This window comes from Oenanthe melanoleuca, chromosome 25 (genome assembly GCF_029582105.1).
Source record: "Oenanthe melanoleuca isolate GR-GAL-2019-014 chromosome 25, OMel1.0, whole genome shotgun sequence".
NCBI lineage: Eukaryota > Metazoa > Chordata > Aves > Passeriformes > Muscicapidae > Oenanthe > Oenanthe melanoleuca.
The window spans coordinates 6,263,680-6,287,234 of NC_079358.1; the positions used below are offsets into that span (position 1 = coordinate 6,263,680).

Sequence of the window (23,555 nt, forward strand, 5' to 3'; positions counted from 1 at the left end):
TCACAAATTGTCACTGGGGAGTTCGTGCCCATGCCGCTGATCTGAGCAGGAATTACAGAGAATGCCCCAAAATTAACCGAAATCTGCATTTCTAAACCCAAAATTAACCGAAATCTGCATCTCTGTAAACCGAAAATGACCCACAATTAACCGAAATCTGCATTTCTAAACCCAAAATTAACCAAAATCTGCATTTCTGTAAACCCAAAAATTAATCACAAATTGTCACTGGGGAGTTCGTGCCCATGTGGCAGATCTGAGCAGGAAACACCCGAAATTAACCGAAATCTCCATTTCTAAACCCAAAATTATCAAAAATCTGCATCTCTGTAAACCCAAAATTAACTGAAATCTGCATTTCTAAACCCAAAATTAACAAAAATCTGCATTTCTGTAAACCCAAAATTAACAAAAATCTGCATTTCTAAACCCAAAATTAAACGAAATCTGCATTTCTGTAAACCCAAAATCACCCAAAATTAACCAAAATCTGCATTTCTGTAAACCCAAAATTAACAAAAATCTGCATTTCTGTAAACCCAAAATCACAAACTATCACTGGGGAGTTCATGCCCATGCCGAGGATCTGAGCAGGAAACACACGAAATGACCCGAAATTAACCGAAATCTGCATTTCTAAACCCAAAATTAACCGAAATCTGCATTTCTAAACCCAAAATGACCCAAAATCTGCATCTCTGTAAACCCGAAATTAACCGAAATCTGCATTTCTGTAAACCCCAAAATTATCAAAAATCTGCATTTCTGTAAACCCAAAATCACAAACTGTCACTGGGGAGTTCATGCCCATGCCGCGGATCTGAGCAGGGATTACAGAGAATCACCCGAAATTAACCAAAATCTGCATTTCTAAACCCAAAATTATCAAAAATCTGCATTTCTGTAAACCCCAAATCACAAATTGTCACTGGGGAGTTCGTGCCCATGCCGCGGATCTCAGCAGGGAACACCCGAAATTAACCGAAATCTGCATTTCTAAACCCAAAATTAACCGAAATCTGCATCTCTGTAAACCCAAAATTAACAAAAATCTGCATTTCTGTAAACCCAAAATGACCCAAAATTAACCAAAATCTGCATTTCTAAACCCAAAATTAACCGAAATCTGCATTTCTGTAAACCCCAAAATTAATCACAAATTGTCACTGGGGAGTTCGTCCAAAATTAACCGAAATCTGCATTTCTAAACCCAAAATTAACCAAAATCTGCATCTCTGTAAACCCAAAATTAACCAAAATCTGCATTTCTGAACCCAAAATTAACAAAAATCTGCATTTCTGTAAACCCCAAAATTAATCACAAATTGTCACTGGGGAGTTCGTGCCCATGCCGCGGATCTGGGCAGGAATTACAGAGAATCCCCCGAAATTAACCAAAATCTGCATTTCTAAACCCAAAATCACCCAAAATTAACCGAAATCTGCATCTCTGTAAACCCAGAATTAACCGAAATCTGCATTTCTAAACCCAAAATTAACCAAAATCTGCATTTCTGTAAACCCAAAATCACAAATTGTCACTGGGGAGTTCATGCCCATGCCGCGGATCTGAGCAGGAATGACACGAAATTAACAGAAATCTGCATTTCTAAACCCAAAATTAACAGAAATCTGCATTTCTGAACCCGAAATTAACCGAAATCTGCATTTCTGTAAACCCAAAATCACCCAAAATTAACCGAAATCTGCATCTCTGTAAACCCAAAATTAACAAAAATCTGCATTTCTGTAAACCCAAAATCACAAATTGTCACTGGGGAGTTCATGCCCATGCCGCGGATCTGGGCAGGGAACAGCTGAAATTAACCGAAATCTGCATTTCTAAACCCAAAATTATCAAAAATCTGCATTTCTGTAAACCCAAAATTAACAAAAATCTGCATTTCTGTAAACCCAAAATGACCCAAAATTAACCAAAATCTGCATTTCTAAACCCAAAATTAACCGAAATCTGCATCTCTGTAAACCCAGAATTAACCAAAATCTGCATTTCTAAACCCAAAATTAACCGAAATCTGCATTTCTGTAAACCCAAAATCACAAATTATCACTGGGGAGTTCGTGCCCATCCCGCGGATCTGAGCAGGAATTACAGAGAATCCCCCAAAATTAACTGAAATCTGCATTTCTAAACCCAAAATTAACAAAAATCTGCATTTCTGTAAACCCAAAATCACCCAAAATTAACCGAAATCTGCATTTCTATAAACCCAAAATCACCCAAAATTAACCGAAATCTGCATTTCTGTAAACCCAAAATTAACAAAAATCTGCATTTCTGTAAACCCAAAATCACAAATTGTCACTGGGGAGTTCATGCCCATGCCCCGGATCTGGGCAGGGAACAGCCGAAATTAACCGAAATCTGCATTACTGAACCCAAAATTAACCGAAATCTGCATTTCTAAACCCAAAATTAACAAAAATCTGCATCTCTGTAAACCCAAAATTAACAAAAATCTGCATTTCTAAACCCAAAATTATCAAAAATCTGCATCTCTGTAAACCCAAAATTAACAAAAATCTGCATTTCTGTAAACCCAAAATAAACCGAAATCTGCATTTCTGTAAACCCCAAAATTAATCACAAATTGTCACTGGGGAGTTCATGCTCATCCCGCGGATCTGAGCAGGGAACAGCCGAAATTAACCGAAATCTGCATTACTGAACCCAAAATTAACAAAAATCTGCATTTCTAAACCCAAAATTAACAAAAATCTGCATCTCTGTAAACCCCAAAATTAACAAAAATCTGCATTTCTAAACCCAAAATTAACAAAAATCTGCATTTCTGTAAACCCAAAATCACAAATTGTCACTGGGGAGTTCATGCCCATGCCGCGGATCTGAACAGGAAACACCCGAAATTAACTGAAATCTGCATTTCTAAACCCAAAATCACCCAAAATTAACCGAAATCTGCATCTCTGTAAACCCAGAATTAACCGAAATCTGCATTTCTGTAAACCCAAAATTAACCGAAATCTGCATTTCTGTAAACCCAAAATTATCAAAAATCTGCATTTCTGTAAACCCAAAATCACAAATTGTCACTGGGGAGTTCGTGCCCATGCCGCGGATCTGGGCAGGAATTACAGAGAATGCCCCAAAATTAACCGAAATCTGCATTTCTAAACCCAAAATTAACCGAAATCTGCATTTCTGTAAACCCAAAATCACCCAAAATTAACCGAAATCTGCATTTCTGTAAACCCAAAATCACAAATTGTCACTGGGGAGTTCATGCCCATGCCGCGGATCTGAGCAGGAATGACACGAAATTAACAGAAATCTGCATTTCTAAACCCAAAATTAACAGAAATCTGCATCTCTGTAAACCCAAAATTAACAAAAATCTGCATTTCTAAACCCAAAATGACCCAAAATTAACCAAAATCTGCATTTCTATAAACCCAAAATCACCCAAAATTGACGAAATCTGCATTTCTAAACCCAAAATTAACAAAAATCTGCATTTCTAAACCCAAAATTAACCGAAATCTGCATTTCTGTAAACCCAAAATCACCCAAAATTAACCGAAATCTGCATTTCTAAACCCAAAATTAACAAAAATCTGCATTTCTGTAAACCCAAAAATTAATCACAAATTGTCACTGGGGAGTTCATGCCCATGCCGCGGATCTGAGCAGGGAACAGCCGAAATTAACCGAAATCTGCATTTCTGAACCCGAAATTAACCGAAATCTGCATTTCTGAACTCGAAATTAACAGAAATCTGCATCTCTGTAAACCCAAAATTAACAAAAATCTGCATTTCTAAACCCAAAATTAACCAAAATCTGCATTTCTGTAAGCCCAAAATGACCCAAAATTAACCGAAATCTGCATTTCTAAACCCAAAATTAACCAAAATCTGCATTTCTGTAAACCCAAAATCACAAATTGTCACTGGGGAGTTCATGCCCATCCCGCAGATCTGAGCAGGAAACACACAAAATGACCCGAAATTAACCGAAATCTGCATTTCTAAACCCAAAATTATCAAAAATCTGCATTTCTGTAAACCCCAAATCACAAATTGTCACTGGGGAGTTCACGCCCATCCGGTGGATCTGAGCAGGAAACACACGAAATGTCCCCAATGTCCCCAGTGTCCCCAGTGTCCCCAATGTCCCCAGTGTCCCCACTGTCCCCAGTGTCCCCAATGTCCCCAATTGTCCCCAGTGTCCCCAGTGTCCCCAATGTCCCCAAGTGTCCCCAATGTCCCCAGTGTCCCCAGTGTCCTCATGTCCCCAATGTCCCCAGTGTCCCCAGTATCTCCAGATGTTCCCACTGTCCCCAGTCTCCCCAATGTCCCCAATGTCCTCAGTGTCCCCAGTGTCCCCAGTGTCCCCAGTGTCCCCAGTGTCCCCAATGTCCCCATGTCCCTGCTATCCCCAGATGTCCCCAGTGACCCCCCTGTCCCTGTCCTTGTCCCTGACCGGCTGCTCGATGACGCGCAGCACCGTGCGCTTGATGTCCCCAATGTCCCCAGTGTCCCAAATGTCCCCAGTGTCCCCAGTGTCCCCAATGTCCCCAGTGTTCTCAGTGTCCCCAATGTCCCCAGTGTCCCCAATATCCCCAATGTCACCAGTGTCCCCAATATCCCCAATGTCCCCAATGTCCCCAATATCCCCAGTGTCCCCGGTGTCCCCAGTGTCCCCAATATCCCCAATGCCCCAAATGTCCCCAGTGTCCCCAAATGTCCCCAGTGTCCCCAGTGTCCCTGTCCCTGTCCCTGTCCCTGACCGGCTGCTCGATGACGCGCAGCACCGTGCGCTTGATGTCGGCGATGGCCTCGGTGTAGACGGAGGCGAGTTCGTGGATCAGCTTGTGGTTGTGCGGCAGCAGGGCCAGGTACAGGTACAGGCACTGCTTGATGGTCTCCTCCGTCCAGGGGGCTGCCACCTCTGAGTGACAAAAAACAGGGTGACAGGTACAGGTACAGGGACAGGCACAGGTACAGGCACAGGGACAGGTACAGGTACAGGGACAGGGACAGGTACAGGTACAGGCACTGCTTGATGGTCTCCTCTGTCCAGGGAGCTGCCACCTCTGGGGACAAAAACAGGGTGACAGGTACAGGTACAGGTACAGGTACAGGCACAGGCACAGGCACAGGTACAGGTACAGGCACTGCTTGATGGTCTCCTCCGTCCAGGGAGCTGCCACCTCTGTGTGACAGAAAACAGGGTGACAGGGACAGGCACAGGGACAGGTACAGGTACAGGCACAGGTACAGGTACAGGTACAGGTACAGGTACAGGTACAGGTACAGGGACAGGTACAGGCACAGGCACAGGTACAGGTACAGGTACAGGTACAGGTACAGGGACAGGTACAGGTACAGGGACAGGGACAGGTACAGGTACAGGTACAGGCACTGCTTGATGGTCTCCTCTGTCCAGGGAGCTGCCACCTCTGTGTGACACAAAACAGGGTGACAGGTACAGGTACAGGGACAGGTACAGGTACAGGGACAGGGACAGGTACAGGCACAGGTACAGGTACAGGTACAGGGATTTGGGGCTTCTCATGGAACATCTGACATTTCCCATGGAATATCTTGGATTCCCATGGAATATTTTGGATTCCCGAGGAATACTTTGGATTCCCATGGAGTATTTAACATTTCCCGTGGAATATTTTGGATTCCCATGGAATACCTGATGTTTCCTGTAGAACATTTTGGATCCCCGTGGAACACCCGACGTTTCCCATGGAATATCTGATGTTTCCCACAGAATATTTTGGATTCCCATGGAATATTTGACATTTCCCATGGAATATCTCGGATTCCCGTGGAATATTTTGGATTCCCGTGGAACACCCGACGTTTCCCACGGAATATTTTGGGGATTCCCGTGTAACACCCGACATTTCCCATGGAATATTTTGGGGATTCCCGTGGAATATTTTGGATCCCCGTGGAATATTTTGGATCCCCGTGGAATATTTTGGATTCCCGTGGAACACCCGAGGTTCCCCGTGGAACATTTTGGATTCCCGAGGAACACCTGACGTTTCCCATGGAACATTATGGATTCCCATGGAATATCTGACATTTCCCATGGAATATTTTGGATTCCCGTGGAACATTTTGGATTCCCGTGGAATATTTTGGATCCCTGTGGAACATTTTGGATTCCCGAGGAACACCCGAGGTTTCCCGTGGAATATTTTGGATTCCCGTGGAACACCCGAGGTTCCCCGTGGAACATTTTGGATTCCCGTGGAATATCTGACATTTCCCATGGAATATTTTGGATTCCTGTGGAATATTTTGGATTCCCGTGGAACATTCTGGATTCCCGTGGAACATTCTGGATTCCCGAGGAACACCCGACGTTCCCCGTGGAATATTTTGGATTCCCATGGAATATCTGACATTTCCCATGGAATATTCTGGATTCCCGTGGAACATTTTGGATTCCCGAGGAACACCCGAGGTTCCCCGTGGAACATTTTGGATTCCCGTGGAATATTTTGGATCCCTGTGGAACATTCTGGATTCCTGAGGAACACCCGAGGTTCCCCGTGGAACATTTTGGATTCCCGTGGAACACCCGACGTTCCCCGTGGAATATTTTCGATTCCCATGGAATATTTTGGGGATTCCCATGGAACACCCGACGTTCCCCGTGGAATATTTTGGATCCCTGTGGAACATTTTGGATTCCCGAGGAACACCCGAGGTTCCCCGTGGAATATTTTGGATTCCCGTGGAACATTTTGGATCCCTGTGGAACATTCTGGATTCCCGAGGAACACCCGAGGTTCCCCGTGGAACATTTTGGATTCCCATGGAATATTTTGGATTCCCATGGAATGTCTGACATTTCCCATGGAATATTTTGGATTCCCGTGGAACATTTTGGATCCCTGTGGAACATTCTGGATTCCCGAGGAACACCCGAGGTTCCCCGTGGAATATTTTGGATTCCCATGGAATATTTTGGATTCCCATGGAATGTCTGACATTTCCCATGGAATATTTTGGATTCCCGTGGAACATTTTGGATCCCTGTGGAACATTCTGGATTCCCGAGGAACACCCGAGGTTCCCCGTGGAACATTTTGGATTCCCATGGAATATTTTGGATTCCCATGGAATGTCTGACATTTCCCATGGAATATTTTGGATTCCCGTGGAACATTTTGGATCCCTGTGGAACATTCTGGATTCCCGAGGAACACCCGAGGTTCCCCGTGGAATATTTTGGATTCCCATGGAATATTTTGGATTCCCATGGAATGTCTGACATTTCCCATGGAATATTTTGGATTCCCGTGGAACATTTTGGATTCCCGAGGAACACCCGAGGTTTCCCGTGGAATATTTTGGATCCCCGTGGAATATTTTGGATCCCTGTGGAACATTCTGGATTCCCGTGTAACACCCGACGTTTCCCGTGGAACATTTTGGATTCCTGTGGAACACCCGAGGTTCCCCGTGGAACATTTTGGATTCCCATGGAATATCTGACATTTCCCATAGAATATCTGACATTTCCCATGGAATATTTTGGATTCCCGAGGAACACCTGACGTTCCCCGTGGAACATTTTGGATTCCCGTGGAATATTTTGGGGATTCCCGAGGAACACCCGAGGTTCTCCGTGGAACATTTTGGATTCCCGTGGAACACCCGACGTTTCCCGTGGAACATTCTGGATTCCCGAGGAACACCCGAGGTTCCCCGTGGAACACCCGAGGTTCCCCGTGGAACACCCGAGGTTCCCCGTGGAACACCCGAGGTTCCCGTGGAACACCCGAGTTTCCCCGTGTAACACCCGAGGTTCCCGTGGAACACCCGAGGCTCCCCGTGGAACACTGTGTCTCACCCGTGTCCTTGTCGGCCCCGAACAGCACCGAGGGCGGGTTGGGGTGCACCAGCAGCTGCAGGTAGTTGAGGGCGAATTTCTCCACGTACTCGCGGAGCTGCTCCTTCTCGTACATGCGCTTGATGAACAGCAGCGCCTGCTGCCGCACCTGGGGAACACCTGAGTGTCACCTGTGTCACCTGTGTGTCACCTGTGTCACCTGTGTGTCACCTGGGGGTCACCTCTGTGACCTGTGTGTGTCAGCAGCGCCTGCTGCCGCACCTGGGGACACGTGGGTCACCTGTGTCACACCTGTGTCACCTGTGTCACCTGTGTGTCACCTGGGGGTCACCTGGGTCACCTGTGTGTCACCTGGGTCACCTGTGTCACACCTGTGTCACCTGTGTGTGTCAGCAGCGCCTGCTGACGCACCTGGGGACAGCGGGGGTCACCTGGGGGTCACCTGGGTCACACCTGGGGCACCTGTGTGACCTGTGTCACCTGTGTATGTCAGCAGCGCCTGCTGCCGCACCTGGGGGCACGTGGGGGTCACCTGGGTCACCTGTGTGTCACCTGGGTCACACCTGGGTCACCTGTGTCACCTGTGTGTGTCAGCAGCGCCTGCTGCCGCACCTGGGGGCACGTGGGTCACCTGTGTCACCTGTGTCACACCTGTGTCACCTGTGTGTCACCTGGGTCACACCTGGGTCACACCTGTGTCACCTGTGTATGTCAGCAGCGCCTGCTGCCGCACCTGGGGGCACGTGGGGGTCACCTGGGGGTCACCTGGGTCACACCTGTGTCACCTGTGTCACCTGTGTGTGTCAGCAGCGCCTGCTGCCGCACCTGGGGGCACGTGGGGGTCACCTGGGGGTCACCTGGGTCACCTGTGTGTCACCTGGGTCACCTGTGTCACCTGTGTATGTCAGCAGCGCCTGCTGCCGCACCTGGGGGCACGTGGGGGTCACCTGGGGGTCACCTGGGTCACCTGAGTGTCACCTGAGTGTCACCTGGGTCACACCTGGGTCACACCTGTGTCACCTGTGTATGTCAGCAGCTCCTGCTGCCGCACCTGGGGACACGTGGGGGTCACCTGTGTCACCTGTGTGTCACCTGGGGGTCACCTGTGTGTCACCTGGGTCACACCTGTGTGTCACCTGTGTCACCTGTGTGTGTCAGCAGCGCCTGCTGCCGCACCTGGGGAACACCTGAGTGTCACCTGGGGGTCACCTGGGTCACCTGGGTGTCACCTGTGTGTCACCTGGGTCACACCTGTGTCACCTGTGTCACACCTGTGTCACCTGTGTCACCTGTGTATGTCAGCAGCACCTGCTGCCGCACCTGGGGAACACCTGAGTGTCACCTGGGGGTCACCTGGGTCACCTGTGTGTCACCTGAGTGTCACCTGTGTCACCTGTGTGTCACCTGTGTGTGTCAGCAGCGCCTGCTGCTGCACCTGGGGACACGTGGGGGTCACCTGAGTGTCACCTGTGTCACACCTGTGTCACCTGTGTCACACCTATGTCACCTGTGTATGTCAGCAGCGCCTGCTACCACACCTGGGGAACATCTGTGTGTCACCTGTGCCACATGTGTGTCACCTGGGTCACCTGAGTGTCACCTGTGTCACACCTGGGGGTCACCTGTGTGACCTGTGCGTGTCAGCAGCGCCTGCTGCCGCACCTGGGGGCACGTGGGGGTCACCTGAGTGTCACCTGGGTCACACCTGTGTCACCTGCGTGTCACCTGGGGGTCACCTGGGGGCACGTGGGTCACACCTGTGTCACCTGTGTCACACCTGTGTCACCTGTGTCACCTGTGCGTGTCAGCAGTGCCTGCTGCCGCACCTGGGGACACGTGGGGGTCACCTAAGTGTCACCTGAGTGTCACCTGTGTCACCTGGATCACACCTGGGTCACCTCTATGTCAGCAGTGCCTGCTGCCGCACCTGAGGACAGCAGGGGTCACCTGAGTGTCACCTGGGTCACACCTGTGTCACCTGTGTGTGTCAGCAGCGCCTGGTGCCGCACCTGGGGAACACCTGTGTGTCACCTGTGCCACCTGTGTGTCACCTGGGTCACCTGAGTGTCACCTGTATCACACCTATGTCACCTGTATGTCACCTGGGTCACACCTGTGTCACCTGTGTGTCACCTGTGCCACCTGTGTGTCACCTGGGTCACCTGAGTGTCACCTGTGTCACACCTGGGGCACCTGTGTGACCTGTGTCACCTGTGTGTGTCAGCAGCGCCTGCTGCCGCACCTGGGGAGCACCTGTGTCACCTGTGTCACCTGCGTGTCACTTGGGTATCACCTGGGTCACCTGGGTCACACCTGTGTGTCAGCAGCGCCTGCTGCTGCACCTGGGGACAGCGGGGGTCACCTGAGTGTCACCTGTGTCACCTGTGTGTCACCTGTGTGTCACCTGAGTGTCACCTCTGTGTGACCTGAGTGTGTCAGCAGCGCCTGCTGCCGCACCTGGGTGTCACCTGTGTGTCACCTGAGTGTCACCTGTGTCACCTGTGTGTGTCAGCAGCGCCTGCTGCCGCACCTGGGGAACACCTGTGTGTCACCTGGGGGTCACCTGGGTCACCTGTGTGTCACCTGTGTCACACCTGGGGCACCTGTGTCACACCTGTGTGTCACCTGTGTATGTCAGCAGCGCCTGCTGCCGCACCTGGGGACACGTGGGGGTCACCTGAGTGTCACCTGTGTGTCACCTGGGTATCACCTGTGTCACCTGTGTATGTCAGCAGCGCCTGCTGCCGCACCTGGGGAACACCTGTGTGTCACCTGTGTGTCACCTGTGTCACACCTGTGTCACCTCCTGTGTGTCACCTGTGTCACCTGAGTGTCACCTGTGTCACCTGGGTCACCTGAGCGTCACCTGTGTCACCTGGGTCACACCTGTGTGACCTGTTGTGTCAGCAGCGCCTGCTGCCGCACCTGGGGAACACCTGAGTGTCACCTGTGTCACACCTGTGTCACACCTGGGGGTCACCTGTGTGACCTGTGTGCGTCAGCAGTGCCTGCTGCCGCACCTGGGGAACACCTGTGTGTCACCTGTGTCACCTGGGGGTCACCTGGGTCACCTGTGTCACCTGTGCGTGTCAGCAGTGCCTGACCCCAAACCGCCCCAAGACTCCCCAGAATCCCCCCAAACCCCCTCAGGACCCCCCAAAATCCCTCAGGACCCTCCCAAATCCCCCCCTCAGGACCCCCCAAATCCCCTCAGGACCCCCCAAATCCCCCCCCCCGTGTCTCACCTTGTCCTTCTCGTGGGAGCTGAGGTCCAGCAGCACGTGCAGGTACTGGAACTGCCGCGAGGGGCGCCGGAAGATCAGCTCGCGCAGCGTGGCCATGCCCAGGTACGTGCGGCTCTGCGGGGACACGGGGACACCTGGGGTGGCACCTGTCACCTCCCTGTGACACCTGGGGTGGCACCTGTCACCTCCCTGTGACATCTGGGGTGGCACCTGTCACCTCTCTGTGTCACCTGGGGTGGCACCTGTCACCTCCCTGTGACACCTGGGGTGGCACCTGGGGTGGCACCTGTCACCTCTCTGTGTCACCTGGGGTGGCACCTGGCACCTGTGTCACTGCACTGCAGCCATGCCCAGGTACGTGCGGCTCTGCGGGGACACCTGTGTCACCTGGGGTGACACCTGTCACCTCCCTGTGTCACCTGGGGTGGCACCTGAGCCCTGTCACCTCTCTGTGTCACAGGGTGCCACCACAGCGTGGCCATGCCCAGGTACGTGCGGCTCTGCGGGGACACCTGTGTCACCTGGGGTGACACCTGTCACCTCTCTGTGTCACCTGGGGTGGCACCTGAGCCCTGTCACCTCTGTGTGTCACCGCAGCGTGGCCATGCCCAGGTACGTGCGGCTCTGCGGGACACCTGTGTCACCTGGGGTGGCACCTGGGACCTCTCTGTGACACCTGGGGTGGCACCTGTCACCTCCCTGTGACATCTGGGGCGGCACCTGTCACCTCCCTGTGTCACCTGGGGTGGCACCTGTCACCTCCCTGTGACACCTGGGGTGGCACCTGTCACCTCTCTGTGACACCTGGGGTGGCACCTGAGCCCTGTCACCTCTCTGTGTCACCTGGTGTCACCACAGTGTGGCCATGCCCAGGTACGTGCGGCTCTGCGGGGACACGGGGACACCTGGGGTGGCACCTGGGACCTCTCTGTGACACCTGGGGTGGCACCTGACCCCCATCATCTCTGTGTGTCAGCTGGTGTCACCTCTGTGTGTCACCTCCTTGTGGCACCTGCCCCGTGTCACCTCCAGGTGTCATCTTCAGGTGTCATCTTCATCTCCCCATGTCCCTTCCATGTGTCCCCTCAATGTCCCCTGGTGTCCCCTCCATGTCCCCCTGGTGTCCCCCCATGTCCCCTTGATGTCCCCATTGTGTCCCCCATTGTCCCTGGTGTCCCCTCGATGTCCCCCATGTCCCCTCAGTGTCCTCTCGATGTCCCCCATGTCCCCTTGATGTCCCCACTGTGTCCCCTGGTGTCCCCTCAGTGTCCCCTCGATGTCCCCCCACGTCCCCTGGTGTCCCCTCAGTGTCCCCTCGATGTCCCCCATGTCCCCTCAGTGTCCCCTCGATGTCCCCCACATCCCCTGGTGTCCCCTCGATGTCCCCTGGTGTCCCCTCAGTGTCCCCACCTCGTCCTCGCAGTATTTCCGGATCACCTCCAGCGCGCTCTCGGTGATCAGCGGCGCCTCCAGCACCACCTTGGTGAAGATCCTGGGACAGGGACAGTGCCAGTGTCACCACCCTGCTGTCCCCACCCCGGTGACACCGGCACAACCAGTGACACCAACCCTAACACAGTGACACCAACACAGTGACAGCAACCCAACACCAGTGACACCAACACAACCAGTGACACCAACACAACCAGTGACACCAACACAGTGACACCAACCCCAACACAGTGACACCAACGCAAACAATGACACCAACCCATCCCTGGTGTCCCCAGCCCAGGTGGCACTGACCCAACCTGGTGGCCTTGTCCCTTCCCCAGTGGCACCAACCCAACCTTGGTGACACCAACCCAATGGCACCAACCCATCCCTGGTGTCCCTTCCCCAATGGCACCAACCCAGCCTTGGTGACACCAACCCAATGGCACCAACACATCCCTGGTGGCACCAACCCAACCCCGGTGTCCCCATCCCACTGACACCAACCCAATCCCGGTGTCCCCAGTGTCCCCACCCGTCCTTCTGGTCGGGTTTCCCACCCTGTGCCAGTGACACCAACCCAACCCTGGTGTCCCCATGCCATCCCCGGTGTCCCCAGCCCATCCCTGGTGTCCCCATGTTGTCCTTGGTGTCCCCCCCGCTGTCCCCACCCGTCCTTCTGGTCGGGTTTCCCACCCCATCCCAGTGACACCCAATCCAACCTTGATGTCCCCACACCATCCCCAGTGACACCAACCCAACCCTGGCGTCCCCATGCCATTCCCAGTGTCCCCACCCGTCCTTCTGGTCGGGTTTCCCATCCTATCCCAGTGACACCAACCCATCCCTGGTGTCCCCATGCCATCCCCAGTGTCCCCACCCGTCCTTCTGGTCGGGTTTCCCATCCTATCCCAGTGACACCCAACCCAACCTTGATGTCCCCATGCCATCCCCAGTGTCCCCACTGTCCCCAGCCTGTCCCCACCCGTCCTTCTGGTCGGGCTTCCCACCCCATCCCAGTGACACCAACCCAACCCTGGTGTCCCCAGCCTGTCCCCAGGCCATCCCCAGTGTCCCCACTGTCCCCAGTGTCCCCACCCGTCCTTCTGGTCGGGTTTCCCGCCCCATCCCAGTGACACCAACCCAACCCTGGTGTCCCCAGGCCATCCCTGGTGTCCCCAGCCTGTCCCTGGTGTCCCCAGGCCATCCCCGGTGTCCCCATGTTGTCCTTGGTGTCCCCCCGGTGCCCCTACCTGTCCTTCTGGTCGGGTTTCCCATCCTATCCCAGTGACACCCAATCCAACCTTGATGTCCCCACACCATCCCCAGTGACACCAACCCAACCCCGGCGTCCCCATGCCATTCCCAGTGTCCCCAGCCTATCCCTGGTGTCCCCAGGCCATCCCCGGTGTCCCCAGCCTGTCCCCAGTGTCCCCACCCGTCCTTCTGGTCGGGTTTCCCACCCTATACCAGAGAAACCAAACCAATCCCACTGTCCCCATGCCATCCCTGGTGTCCCCAGGCTGTCCCCACTGTCCCCAGTGTCCCCAGCCTGTCCCCAGTGTCCCCAGTCTGTCCCCAGGCCGTCCCCGCTGTCCCCACCCGTCCTTCTGGTCGGGTTTCCCGCCCCATCCCAGTGACACCAACCCATCCCTGATGTCCCCATGCCATCCCCAGTGTCCCCAGGCTGTCCCCGGTGTCCCCATGCCATCCCTGGTGTCCCCATGCCATCCCCAGTGTCCCCAGGCCGTCCCCGCTGTCCCCACCCGTCCTTCTGGTCGGGTTTCCCACCCTATCCCAGTGTCCCCATGCCATCCCTGATGTCCCCATGCCATCCCCGGTGTCCCCAGGCCGTCCCCGCTGTCCCCACCCGTCCTTCTGGTCGGGTTTCTCCTGCAGCCCGGCCAGCAGCCCGATCAGGCACTCGTCGTAGCGCTCCAGGCCGCCGGCGCCGCCGCGCGCCAGGTGCGCGTTGTACTCCTGGAAGAGCCAGGCGAACGCCAGCTCCAGCCGGCCCCGCACGTCGTCCAGGATGAAGGACAGCACCTCGCCCTTGAGGGGCACCTCGAACTGCGTCACCAGCGCCGCCAGGATCTTCACCCGGGCCTGAGGGGGCAGCCGGGGTCACTCAGGGTCACTCAGGGGTCACTCAGTCATTGGTCAAGGGGTATTCAAGGATTAGTCAATGGTCACTGGAACTGCGTCACCAGCCAGGCCAGGATCTTCACCCGGGCCTGAGGGGGCAGCCGGGGTCACTCAGGGTCACTCAGGGTCACTCAGTGGTCACTCAGGGGTCACTCAGGGGTCACTCACGGGTCATTCAGTCATTGGTCAAGGGGTATTCAAGGATTAGTCAATGGTCACTGGAACTGCGTCACCAGCCAGGCCAGGATCTTCACCCGGGCCTGAGAGGGCAGCCGGGTCACTCAGGGTCACTCAGGGGTCACTCAGGGTCACTCAGGGGTCACTCAGGGGTCATTCAGTGGTTACTCAAGAGATACTCAAGGGATACTCAGGGATTAGTCAATGGTCACTGGAACTGCGGCACCAGCCAGGCCAGGATCTTCACCCGAGCCTGAGGGGGCAGCCGGGGTCACTCAGGGTCACTCAGGGGTCACTCAGGGTCACTCAGGGGTCATTCAGTCATTGGTCAAGGGGTATTCAAGGATTAGTCAATGGTCACTAGAACTGCGTCACCAGCACCGCCAGGATCTTCACACGGGCCTGAGGGGGCAGCCGGGTCACTCAGGGGTCACTCAGAGGTCACTCAGGGGTCATTCAGGGGTCACTCAGTCATTGGTCAAGGGGTATTCAAGGATTAGTCAATGGTCACTGGAACTGTGTCACCAGCGCCGCCAGGATCTTCACCCGGGCCTGAAGGGGCAGCAGGGGTCACTCAGGGGTCACTCGGGGTCACTCAGGGGTCACTCAGGGGTCATTCAGGGGTCAATCACTCATTGGTCAAGGGGTATTCAAGGATTAGTCAATGGTCACTGGAACTGCGTCACCAGCCAGGCCAGGATCTTCACCCGGGCCTGAGGGGGCAGCTGGGGTCACTCAGGGGTCATTCGGGGTCACTCAGGGTCACTCAGGGTCACTCAGTGGTCACTCAGGGGTCACTCAAGGTCATTCAATGGTTACTCAAGGGATACTCAGGGATTAGTCAAGGGTCACTCCAGGGTTCCCTGGGGGTATTTCCAGGGGAATTTGGGGTTACCCCAGGTGTATCCCAGACATCCCCAGATGTCCCTCGGTGTCCCCAGGTGTGCTCAGATGTCCCCAGGTGTGCCCAGGTGTCCCAAGTATGCCCAGGTGTCCCCCAGCTGTCCCCAGGTGTATCTCAGGTGTTCCCCAGGTGTCTCCAGGTGTATCCTAGGGTTATCTCGGCTGTCCCCAGGTGTGTTCAGGTGTATCTCAGCTGTTCCCAGGTGTATCTCAGCTGTCCCCAGGTGTGTTCAGGTGTATCCTAGGGTTATCTCGGCTGTCCCCAGGTGTGTTCAGGTGTATCTCAGCTGTCCCCAGTGTATCTCAGCTGTCCCCAAGTGTGTTCAGGTGTATCCCAGGGTTATCCCAGATGTCCCCAGGTGTATCTCAGGTGTGTTCAGGTGTATCCCAGGGTTATCCCAGCTGTCCCCAGGTGTATCTCAGGTGTGTTCAGGTGTATCCCAGGGTTATCCCAGATGTCCCCATGTGTATCTCAGGTGTGTTCAGGTGTATCCCAGGGTTATCCCAGATGTCCCCCAGCTGTCCCCAGGTGTATCTCAGCTGTCCCCAGGTGTGTTCGGGTGTATCCCAGGGGTATCCCAGCTGTCCCCAGGTGTATCTCAGGTGTGTTCAGGTGTATCCCAGGGCTATCCCAGATGTCCCCAGGTGTATCTCAGCTGTCCCCAGGTGTGTTCAGGTGTATCCCAGGGTTATCCCAGATGTCCCCAGGTGTATCTCAGCTGTCCCCAGGTGTGTTCGGGTGTATCCCAGGGATATCCCAGATGTCCCTAGGTGTTCCCCAGGTGTATCTCAGGTGTGTTCGGGTGTATCCCAGGGTTATCCCAGCTGTCTCCCAGGTGTCCCCAGGTGTGTTCAGGTGTATCCCAGGGTTATCCCAGATGTCCCCAGGTGTATCTCAGGTGTGTTCAGGTGTATCCCAGGGTTATCCCAGCTGTCTCCCAGGTGTCCCCAGGTGTGTTCAGGTGTATCCCAGGGTTATCCCAGATGTCCCCAGGTGTATCTCAGGTGTGTTCAGGTGCATCCCAGGGTTATCCCAGATGTCCCCAGGTGTCCCCAGGTGTATCTCAGGTGTGTTCAGGTGTATCCCAGGGTTATCCCAAATGTCCCCAGATGTCCCCAGGTGTGTTCAGGTGTATCCTAGGGTTATCTCGGCTGTCCCCAGGTGTGTTCAGGTGTATCCCAGCTGTCCCCAGGTGTATCTCAGGTGTGTTCAGGTGCATCCCAGGGTTATCCCAGCTGTCCCCAGGTGTTCCCCAGGTGTCCCAGCCGTACCTGGGCGGCCCCGCTGGCCGCCACTGCCCTCTCGGAGCGCAGGATCCTCCGCACGGCGCCGAGCTTGAGCTTCTCCACCTGCACCTCGCTGAGCGGCTTCAGCACCTCGCTGAGCCGGAACACCTTCTTACGGCCCCCAGCACCTGCCAGCCTGGAATGGGATTAATGGGATTAATGGGATTAATGGGATTAATGGGATTGGGAATGGGATCAGAGCCAGAACACCTTCTTACGGCCCCCGGCGCCCGCCAGCCTGGAATGGGATTAATGGATTGGGATTAATGGGATTGGGATTGGGATCAGAGCCAGAACACCTTCTTACGGCCCCCAGCACCTGCCAGCCTGGAATGGGATTAATGGGATTAATGGGATTAATGGGATTAATGGGATCAGAGCCGGAACACCTTCTTACGGCCCCCTGCGCCTGCCAGCCTGGAATGGGAACAGGATTAATGGGATTAATGGGATCAGAGCCGGAACACCTTCTTACGGCCCCCTGCGCCTGCCAGGCTGGAATGGGATTAATGGATTGGGATTAATGGGATTGGGAATGGGATCAGAGCCAGAACACCTTCTTACGGCCCCCGGCGCCCGCCAGCCTGGAATGGGATTAATGGGATTAATGGGATTAATGGGATTAATGGGATCAGAGCCGGAACACCTTCTTACGGCCCCCGGCGCCCGCCAGCCTGGAATGGGATTAATGGGATTAATGGGATTAATGGGATCAGAGCCGGAACACCTTCTTACGGCCCCCGGCGCCCGCCAGCCTGGAATGGGATTGGGATTAATGGGATTAATGGGATTAATGGGATCAGAGCCAGAACACCTTCTTACGGCCCCCGGCGCCCGCCAGCCTGGAATGGGATTAATGGGATTAATGGGATTAATGGGATTAATGGGATTAATGGGATTGGGAATGGGATCAGAGCCGGAACACCTTCTTACGGCCCCTGGCGCCCGCCAGCCTGGAATGGGAACAGGATTAATGGGATTAATGGGATTAATGGGATTAATGGATTTGGATTAATGGGATTGGGATCAGAGCCAGAACACCTTCTTACGGCCCCCGGCGCCCGCCAGCCTGGAATGGGATTAATGGGATTAATGGGATTAATGGGATTAATGGGATCAGAGCCAGAACACCTTCTTACGGCCCCCGGCGCCCGCCAGCCTGGAATGGGATTAATGGGATTAATGGGATTAATGGGATTGGGAATGGGATCAGAGCCGGAACACCTTCTTACGGCCCCCGGCGCCCGCCAGGCTGGAATGGGATTAATGGGGTCAGGAATGGGATTGGGATCAGCTGGTGACGCACTGACCGTGGCTGCGTGGCCTGATCCCACCCCAAACCCAATCCCAAATCCCCAATCCCAACCCAAACCCAATCCCAAATCCCAAATCCCCAATCCCACCCCAAACCCAATCCCAAATCCCCAGTCCCACCCCAATCTCCTGACCACTGACCGTGGCTGCGTGGCCGGCATGATGGGCTCGGGCCGGCGCTTGGCCTGGGGGGTCTCGTCCAGCAGCCCCCCGGCCGAGCCGTGCGCGCCCAGCACGGCGATGGCCTGGCCCTGCCCCAGCGCCGACAGCCGCCGCTTGATGACCACGGCGCCGTCCGGCTTGGCCGCCTTCTCCTCCTTGGGCTCCTCCCGCAGCAGCTTGGTCTGCTCCACGCCTGGGAGAGGGGAGATAAAGGGGATGGGGATGGGAATGGGAATGGGAATGGGAATGGGGAATGGGGAATGGGAATGGGAATGGGGAATGGGGATGGGGGCTCCTCCCGCAGCAGCTTGGTCTGCTCCACGCCTGGGAGAGGGGATGGGAATGGGAATGGGAATGGGAATGGGGAATGAGAATGGGAATGGGAATGGGGAATGGGAATGGGGGCTCCTCCCGCAGCAGCTTGGTCTGCTCCACGCCTGGGAGAGGGGAGATAATGGGGATGAGGGATGGGGATGGGAATGGGGAATGGGAATGGGAATGGGGATGGGGATGGGGATGGGGAATGGGGTGGGAATGGGGAATGGGAATGGGGATGGGGAATGGGGAATGGGGAATGGGAATGGGAATGGGGAATGGGGAATGGGAATGGGAATGGGGAATGGGAATGGGAATGGGGATGGGAATGGGGGCTCCTCCCGCAGCAGCTTGGTCTGCTCCACGCCTGGGAGAGGGGAGATAACGGGGATGAGGGATGGGAATGGGAATGGGGATGGGGAATGGGAATGGGGATGGGGAATGGGAATGGGGAATGGGAATGGGGAATGGGAATGGGAATGGGAATGGGGAATGGGAAATGGGGAATGGGAATGGGAATGGGGATGGGAATGGGGGCTCCTCCCGCAGCAGCTTGGTCTGCTCCACGCCTGGGAGAGGGGGGAGATAATGGGGATGAGGGATGGGGATGGGAATGGGGATGGGGATGGGAATGGGGATGGGGAATGGGGGCTCCTCCCGCAGCAGCTTGGTCTGCTCCACGCCTGGGAGAGGGGAGATAACGGGGATGAGGGATTGGGGTGGGAATGGGAATGAGGAATGGGAATGGGGATGGGAATGGGGATGGGAATGGGAATGGGGATGGGGAAGGGAATGGGGATGGGGAATGGGGATGGGGAATGGGGATGGGGAATGGGGATGGGGAATGGGGATGGGGAATGGGAATGGGGATGGGGAATGGGAATGGGGAATGGGAATGGGGAATGGGGATGGGGAATGGGAATGGGGATGGGGATGGGGAATGGGAATGGGAATGGGGAATGGGGTGGGAATGGGGAATGGGAATGGGGATGGGGTGGGAATGGGGATGGGAATGGGGAATGGGGATGGGAATGGGGAATGGGGATGGGAATGGGGAATGGGGAATGGGGATGGGAATGGGGAATGGGAATGGGGATGGGAATGGGGAATGGGGAATGGGAATGGGGAATGGGGAATGGGGTGGGAATGTGGGGATGGGGAATGGGGATGAGGGATGGGGAGTGGGATTGGGATGGGAATGGGAATGGGGATGGGAATGGGAATGGGAATGGGGATGGGGAATGGGAATGGGAATGGGGATGAGGGATGGGGATGGGGATGGGGATGGGAATGGGGGCTCCTCCCGCAGCAGCTTGGTCTGCTCCACGCCTGGGAGAGGGGAGATAATGGGGATGAGGGATGGGGATGGGAATGGGGAATGGGGAATGGGAATGGGGATGGGAATGGGAATGGGGATGGGAATGGGGGCTCCTCCCGCAGCAGCTTGGTCTGCTCCACGCCTGGGAGAGGGGAGATAATGGGGATGAGGGATGGGGATGAGAATGGGGAATGGGGATGGGGAATGGGGAATGGGAATGGGGATGGGGAATGGGAATGGGGGCTCCTCCCGCAGGAGCTTGGTCTGCTCCACGCCTGGGGAGAGGAGATGGGGATGAGGGATGGGGATGGGATGGGGAATGGGAATGAGGGGATGGGGATGAGGGATGGGGATGAGGATGGGAATGGGGATGAGGGATGGGGATGGGGAATGGGAATGGGGAATGGGGGGAATGGGAATGGGAATGGGAATGGGAATGGGAATGGGGGCTCCTCCCGCAGCAGCTTCGTCTGCTCCATGCCTGGGGGAGGGGAAATAATGGGGATGAGGGATGGGGATGGGAATGGGAATGAGGGATGGGGATGGGAATGGGGATGGGAATGGGGATGGGGAATGGGAATGGGGAATGGGGATGGGGAATGGGAATGGGGAATGGGAATGGGGATGGGGAATGGGAATGGGAATGAAGGGATGGGGATGAGGGATGGAGAATGGGGATGGGGATGGGGAATGGGGATGGGAATGGGGTGGGAATGGGGAATGGGAATGGGGATGAGGGATGGGAATGGGAATGGGGAATGGGGATGGGGAATGGGAATGGGGATGGGGAATGGGAATGGGGATGGGGAATGGGAATGGGGAATGGGGATGAGGGATGGGAATGGGGATGGGGATGGGAATGGGGATGAGGGATGGGGATGGGAATGGGGAATGGGGAATGGGAATGGGGATGGGGAATGGGAATGGGGAATGGGGATGGGGAATGGGAATGGGGATGGGGAATGGGAATGGGGATGGGGAATGGGAATGGGGAATGGGGATGAGGGATGGGAATGGGGATGGGAATGGGGATGGGAATGGGGATGGGAATGGGGGCTCCTCCCGCAGCAGCTTGGTCTGCTCCACGCCTGGGAGAGGGGAGATAAAGGGGATGAGGGATGGGGATGGGAATGGGGAATGGGAATGGGGAATGGGAATGGGAATGGGAATGGGAATGGGGATGGGAATGGGAATGGGGATGGGGAATGGGAATGGGGAATGGGGATGAGGGATGGGAATGGGGATGGGAATGGGGATGGGAATGGGGATGGGAATGGGAATGGGAATGGGGATGGGAATGAGGGATGGGAATGAGGGATGGGGATGGGAATGGGGATGGGATGAGGGATGGGGATGGGAATGGGGATGGGAATGGGAATGGGGATGGGGATGGGAATGAGGGGATGGGGATGAGGGATGGGGATGGGATGGGGAATGGGGATGGGGATGGGAATGGGAAACAGACCGGGAATGGGGGCTCCTCCCGCAGCAGCTTGGTCTGCTCCACGCCTGGGAGAGGGGAGATAAAGGGGATGAGGGATGGGGAATGAGGGATGGGGACTGGGAATGGGAATGTGGGAATGTGGGAATGAGGGATGGGAATGAGGGATGGGAATGGGAATGGGGAGGGGATGGGGATGAGGGATAGGGATGAGGGATGGGGGAATGGGAAGGGGGATGGGATGGGGATGGGAATGGGAATGAGGGGATGGGGATGAGGGATAGGGATGGGATGGGGAATGGGAATGGGAATGGGAATGGGGATGGGGATGGGGATGGGGATGGGGATGGGGATGAGGGATGAGGGATGGGGATGGGGATGGGGAATGTGGGAATGGGAATGGGAAATGGGGATGAGGGATGGGGATGAGGGATGGGAATGGGGATGAGGGATGTGGGAATGGGAATGGGGAGGGGAATGGGGATGAGGGATGGGGAGTGGGAATGGGAATGGGGAATGGGGTGGGAATGGGGAATGGGAATGGGAATCGGAATGGGGAATGGGAATGGGGATGGGAATGGGAATGGGGATGGGAATGGGGATGGGAATGGGGATGGGAATGGGGATGGGAATGGGGATGGGAATGGGGATGGGAATGGGGGCTCCTCCCGCAGCAGCTTGGTCTGCTCCACGCCTGGGAGAGGGGAAATAATGGGGATGAGGGATGGGAATGGGAATGGGAATGGGGATGGGGAATGGGGAATGGGAATGGGGAATGGGGATGGGGATGGGGATGGGGATGGGGATGGGAATAGGAATGAGGGGATGAGAGATGGGGATGGGATGGGGATGGGAATGAGGGATGGGAATGGGACTGGGGATGGGAATGGGGATGGGGAATGGGGATGGGGATGGGAATGGGAATGAGGGGATGGGGATGAGGGATGGGGAGTAGGATGGGAATGGGGATGAGGGATGGGGATGGGACTGGGGATTGGGGATGGGGAATGGGGATGGGGAATGGGGATGGGGATGGGGAATGGGGAATGGGGATGAGGGATGGGGATGGGGATGAGGGATGGGGAGTTGGATGGGGAATGCAAATGGGAATGGGGATGGGGAGTGGGGAATGGGGTGGGAATGGGGTGGGAATGGGATTGGGATGGGAATGGGGAATGGGATGGGAATGGGGTGGTAATGGGGAATGGGGTGGGAATGGGAATGGGGTGGGAATAGGGTGGGAATGGGGTGGGAATGAGAAATGGGGTGAGATTGGGGTGGGAACGGGAATGGGAATGAGGAATGTGGTGGGAATGGGGATGTGGGAATGGGGAGGGAACGGGATGGGAATGGGGAATGGGCTGTCCCAGGTTTATCCCAGGTCTGTCCCAGTTAATCCGTTTATCCCAGTCTGTCCCAGTCTGTCCCAGCTCTGTCCCAGCTCTGCCCTGGGCTATCCCAGGTTTATCCCAGTTTATCCCAGTCTATCCCAGCCCTCTCCCAGTCTGTCCCAGTCTATCCCAGCTCTGTCCCAGTTAATCCCAGTCTGTCCCAGTCTGTCCCAGTTAATCTCAGTCTGTCCCAGTCTGTCCCAGTCTATCCTAGCTCTGTCCCAGTCTGTCCCAGTCTATCCCAGTCTGTCCCAGTCTATCCCAGCTCTGTCCCAGTTAATCCCAGTCTGTCCCAGTCTGTCCCAGTTAATCCCAGTCCATCCCAGACCTGGCCCCAGCCCTGCTGCTGTCATCTGCGTGGCCATGAGCCACTGTCCCAGTCTGTCCCAGTCTGTCCCAGTCTGTCCCAGTCTATCCCAGTCTATCCCAGTCCATCCCAGTCCGTCCCAGACCTGGCCCCAGCCCTGCTGCTGTCATCTGCGTGGCCATGAGCCACTGTCCCAGTCTGTCCCAGTCTGTCCCAGTCTGTCCCAGTCTATCCCAGTCTGTCCCAGTC

General features: G+C 55.2%; 2 protein-coding genes and 1 long non-coding RNA gene across 5 annotated transcripts in view; 1 reads left to right on the forward strand and 2 right to left on the reverse strand.

Moving 5' to 3' along the window:
• SYMPK (symplekin scaffold protein) overlaps positions 1–23,364 on the reverse strand; it is a 40,557-nt gene extending 17,193 nt beyond the window's left edge. The window contains exons 1-8 of the mRNA XM_056510861.1: positions 23,328–23,364; positions 18,514–18,727; positions 17,044–17,194; positions 14,417–14,652; positions 12,523–12,604; positions 11,113–11,226; positions 7,868–8,015; positions 4,773–4,933 (exon numbers count right to left, since the gene is read on the reverse strand). Coding sequence (XP_056366836.1) covers positions 4,773–4,933; positions 7,868–8,015; positions 11,113–11,226; positions 12,523–12,604; positions 14,417–14,652; positions 17,044–17,194; positions 18,514–18,727; positions 23,328–23,364 — 1,143 coding nt within the window. The remainder of the gene's footprint in view (positions 1–4,772; positions 4,934–7,867; positions 8,016–11,112; positions 11,227–12,522; positions 12,605–14,416; positions 14,653–17,043; positions 17,195–18,513; positions 18,728–23,327) is intronic.
• On the forward strand, positions 14,801–15,484 carry LOC130262985 (uncharacterized). 3 transcript variants are annotated; one of them, XR_008842235.1, is made up of 4 exons: positions 14,802–14,850; positions 14,957–15,028; positions 15,127–15,188; positions 15,436–15,484. It is a non-coding gene; the product is annotated as an uncharacterized LOC130262985 (long non-coding RNA). The 3 variants fall into 3 exon arrangements; XR_008842236.1 differs by having other exon boundaries at positions 14,802–14,817; positions 14,977–15,028; XR_008842237.1 differs by lacking the exon at positions 14,957–15,028 and having other exon boundaries at positions 14,801–14,869.
• A 108-nt stretch (positions 23,365–23,472) lies between the features above and the next one.
• Positions 23,473–23,555, reverse strand: part of LOC130263356 (spectrin beta chain, non-erythrocytic 4-like) — a 38,936-nt gene continuing 38,853 nt past the window's right edge. Inside the window, exon 20 of the mRNA XM_056510862.1 lies at positions 23,473–23,476. Within this exon, the coding sequence (XP_056366837.1) occupies positions 23,473–23,476 (4 nt within the window). The remainder of the gene's footprint in view (positions 23,477–23,555) is intronic.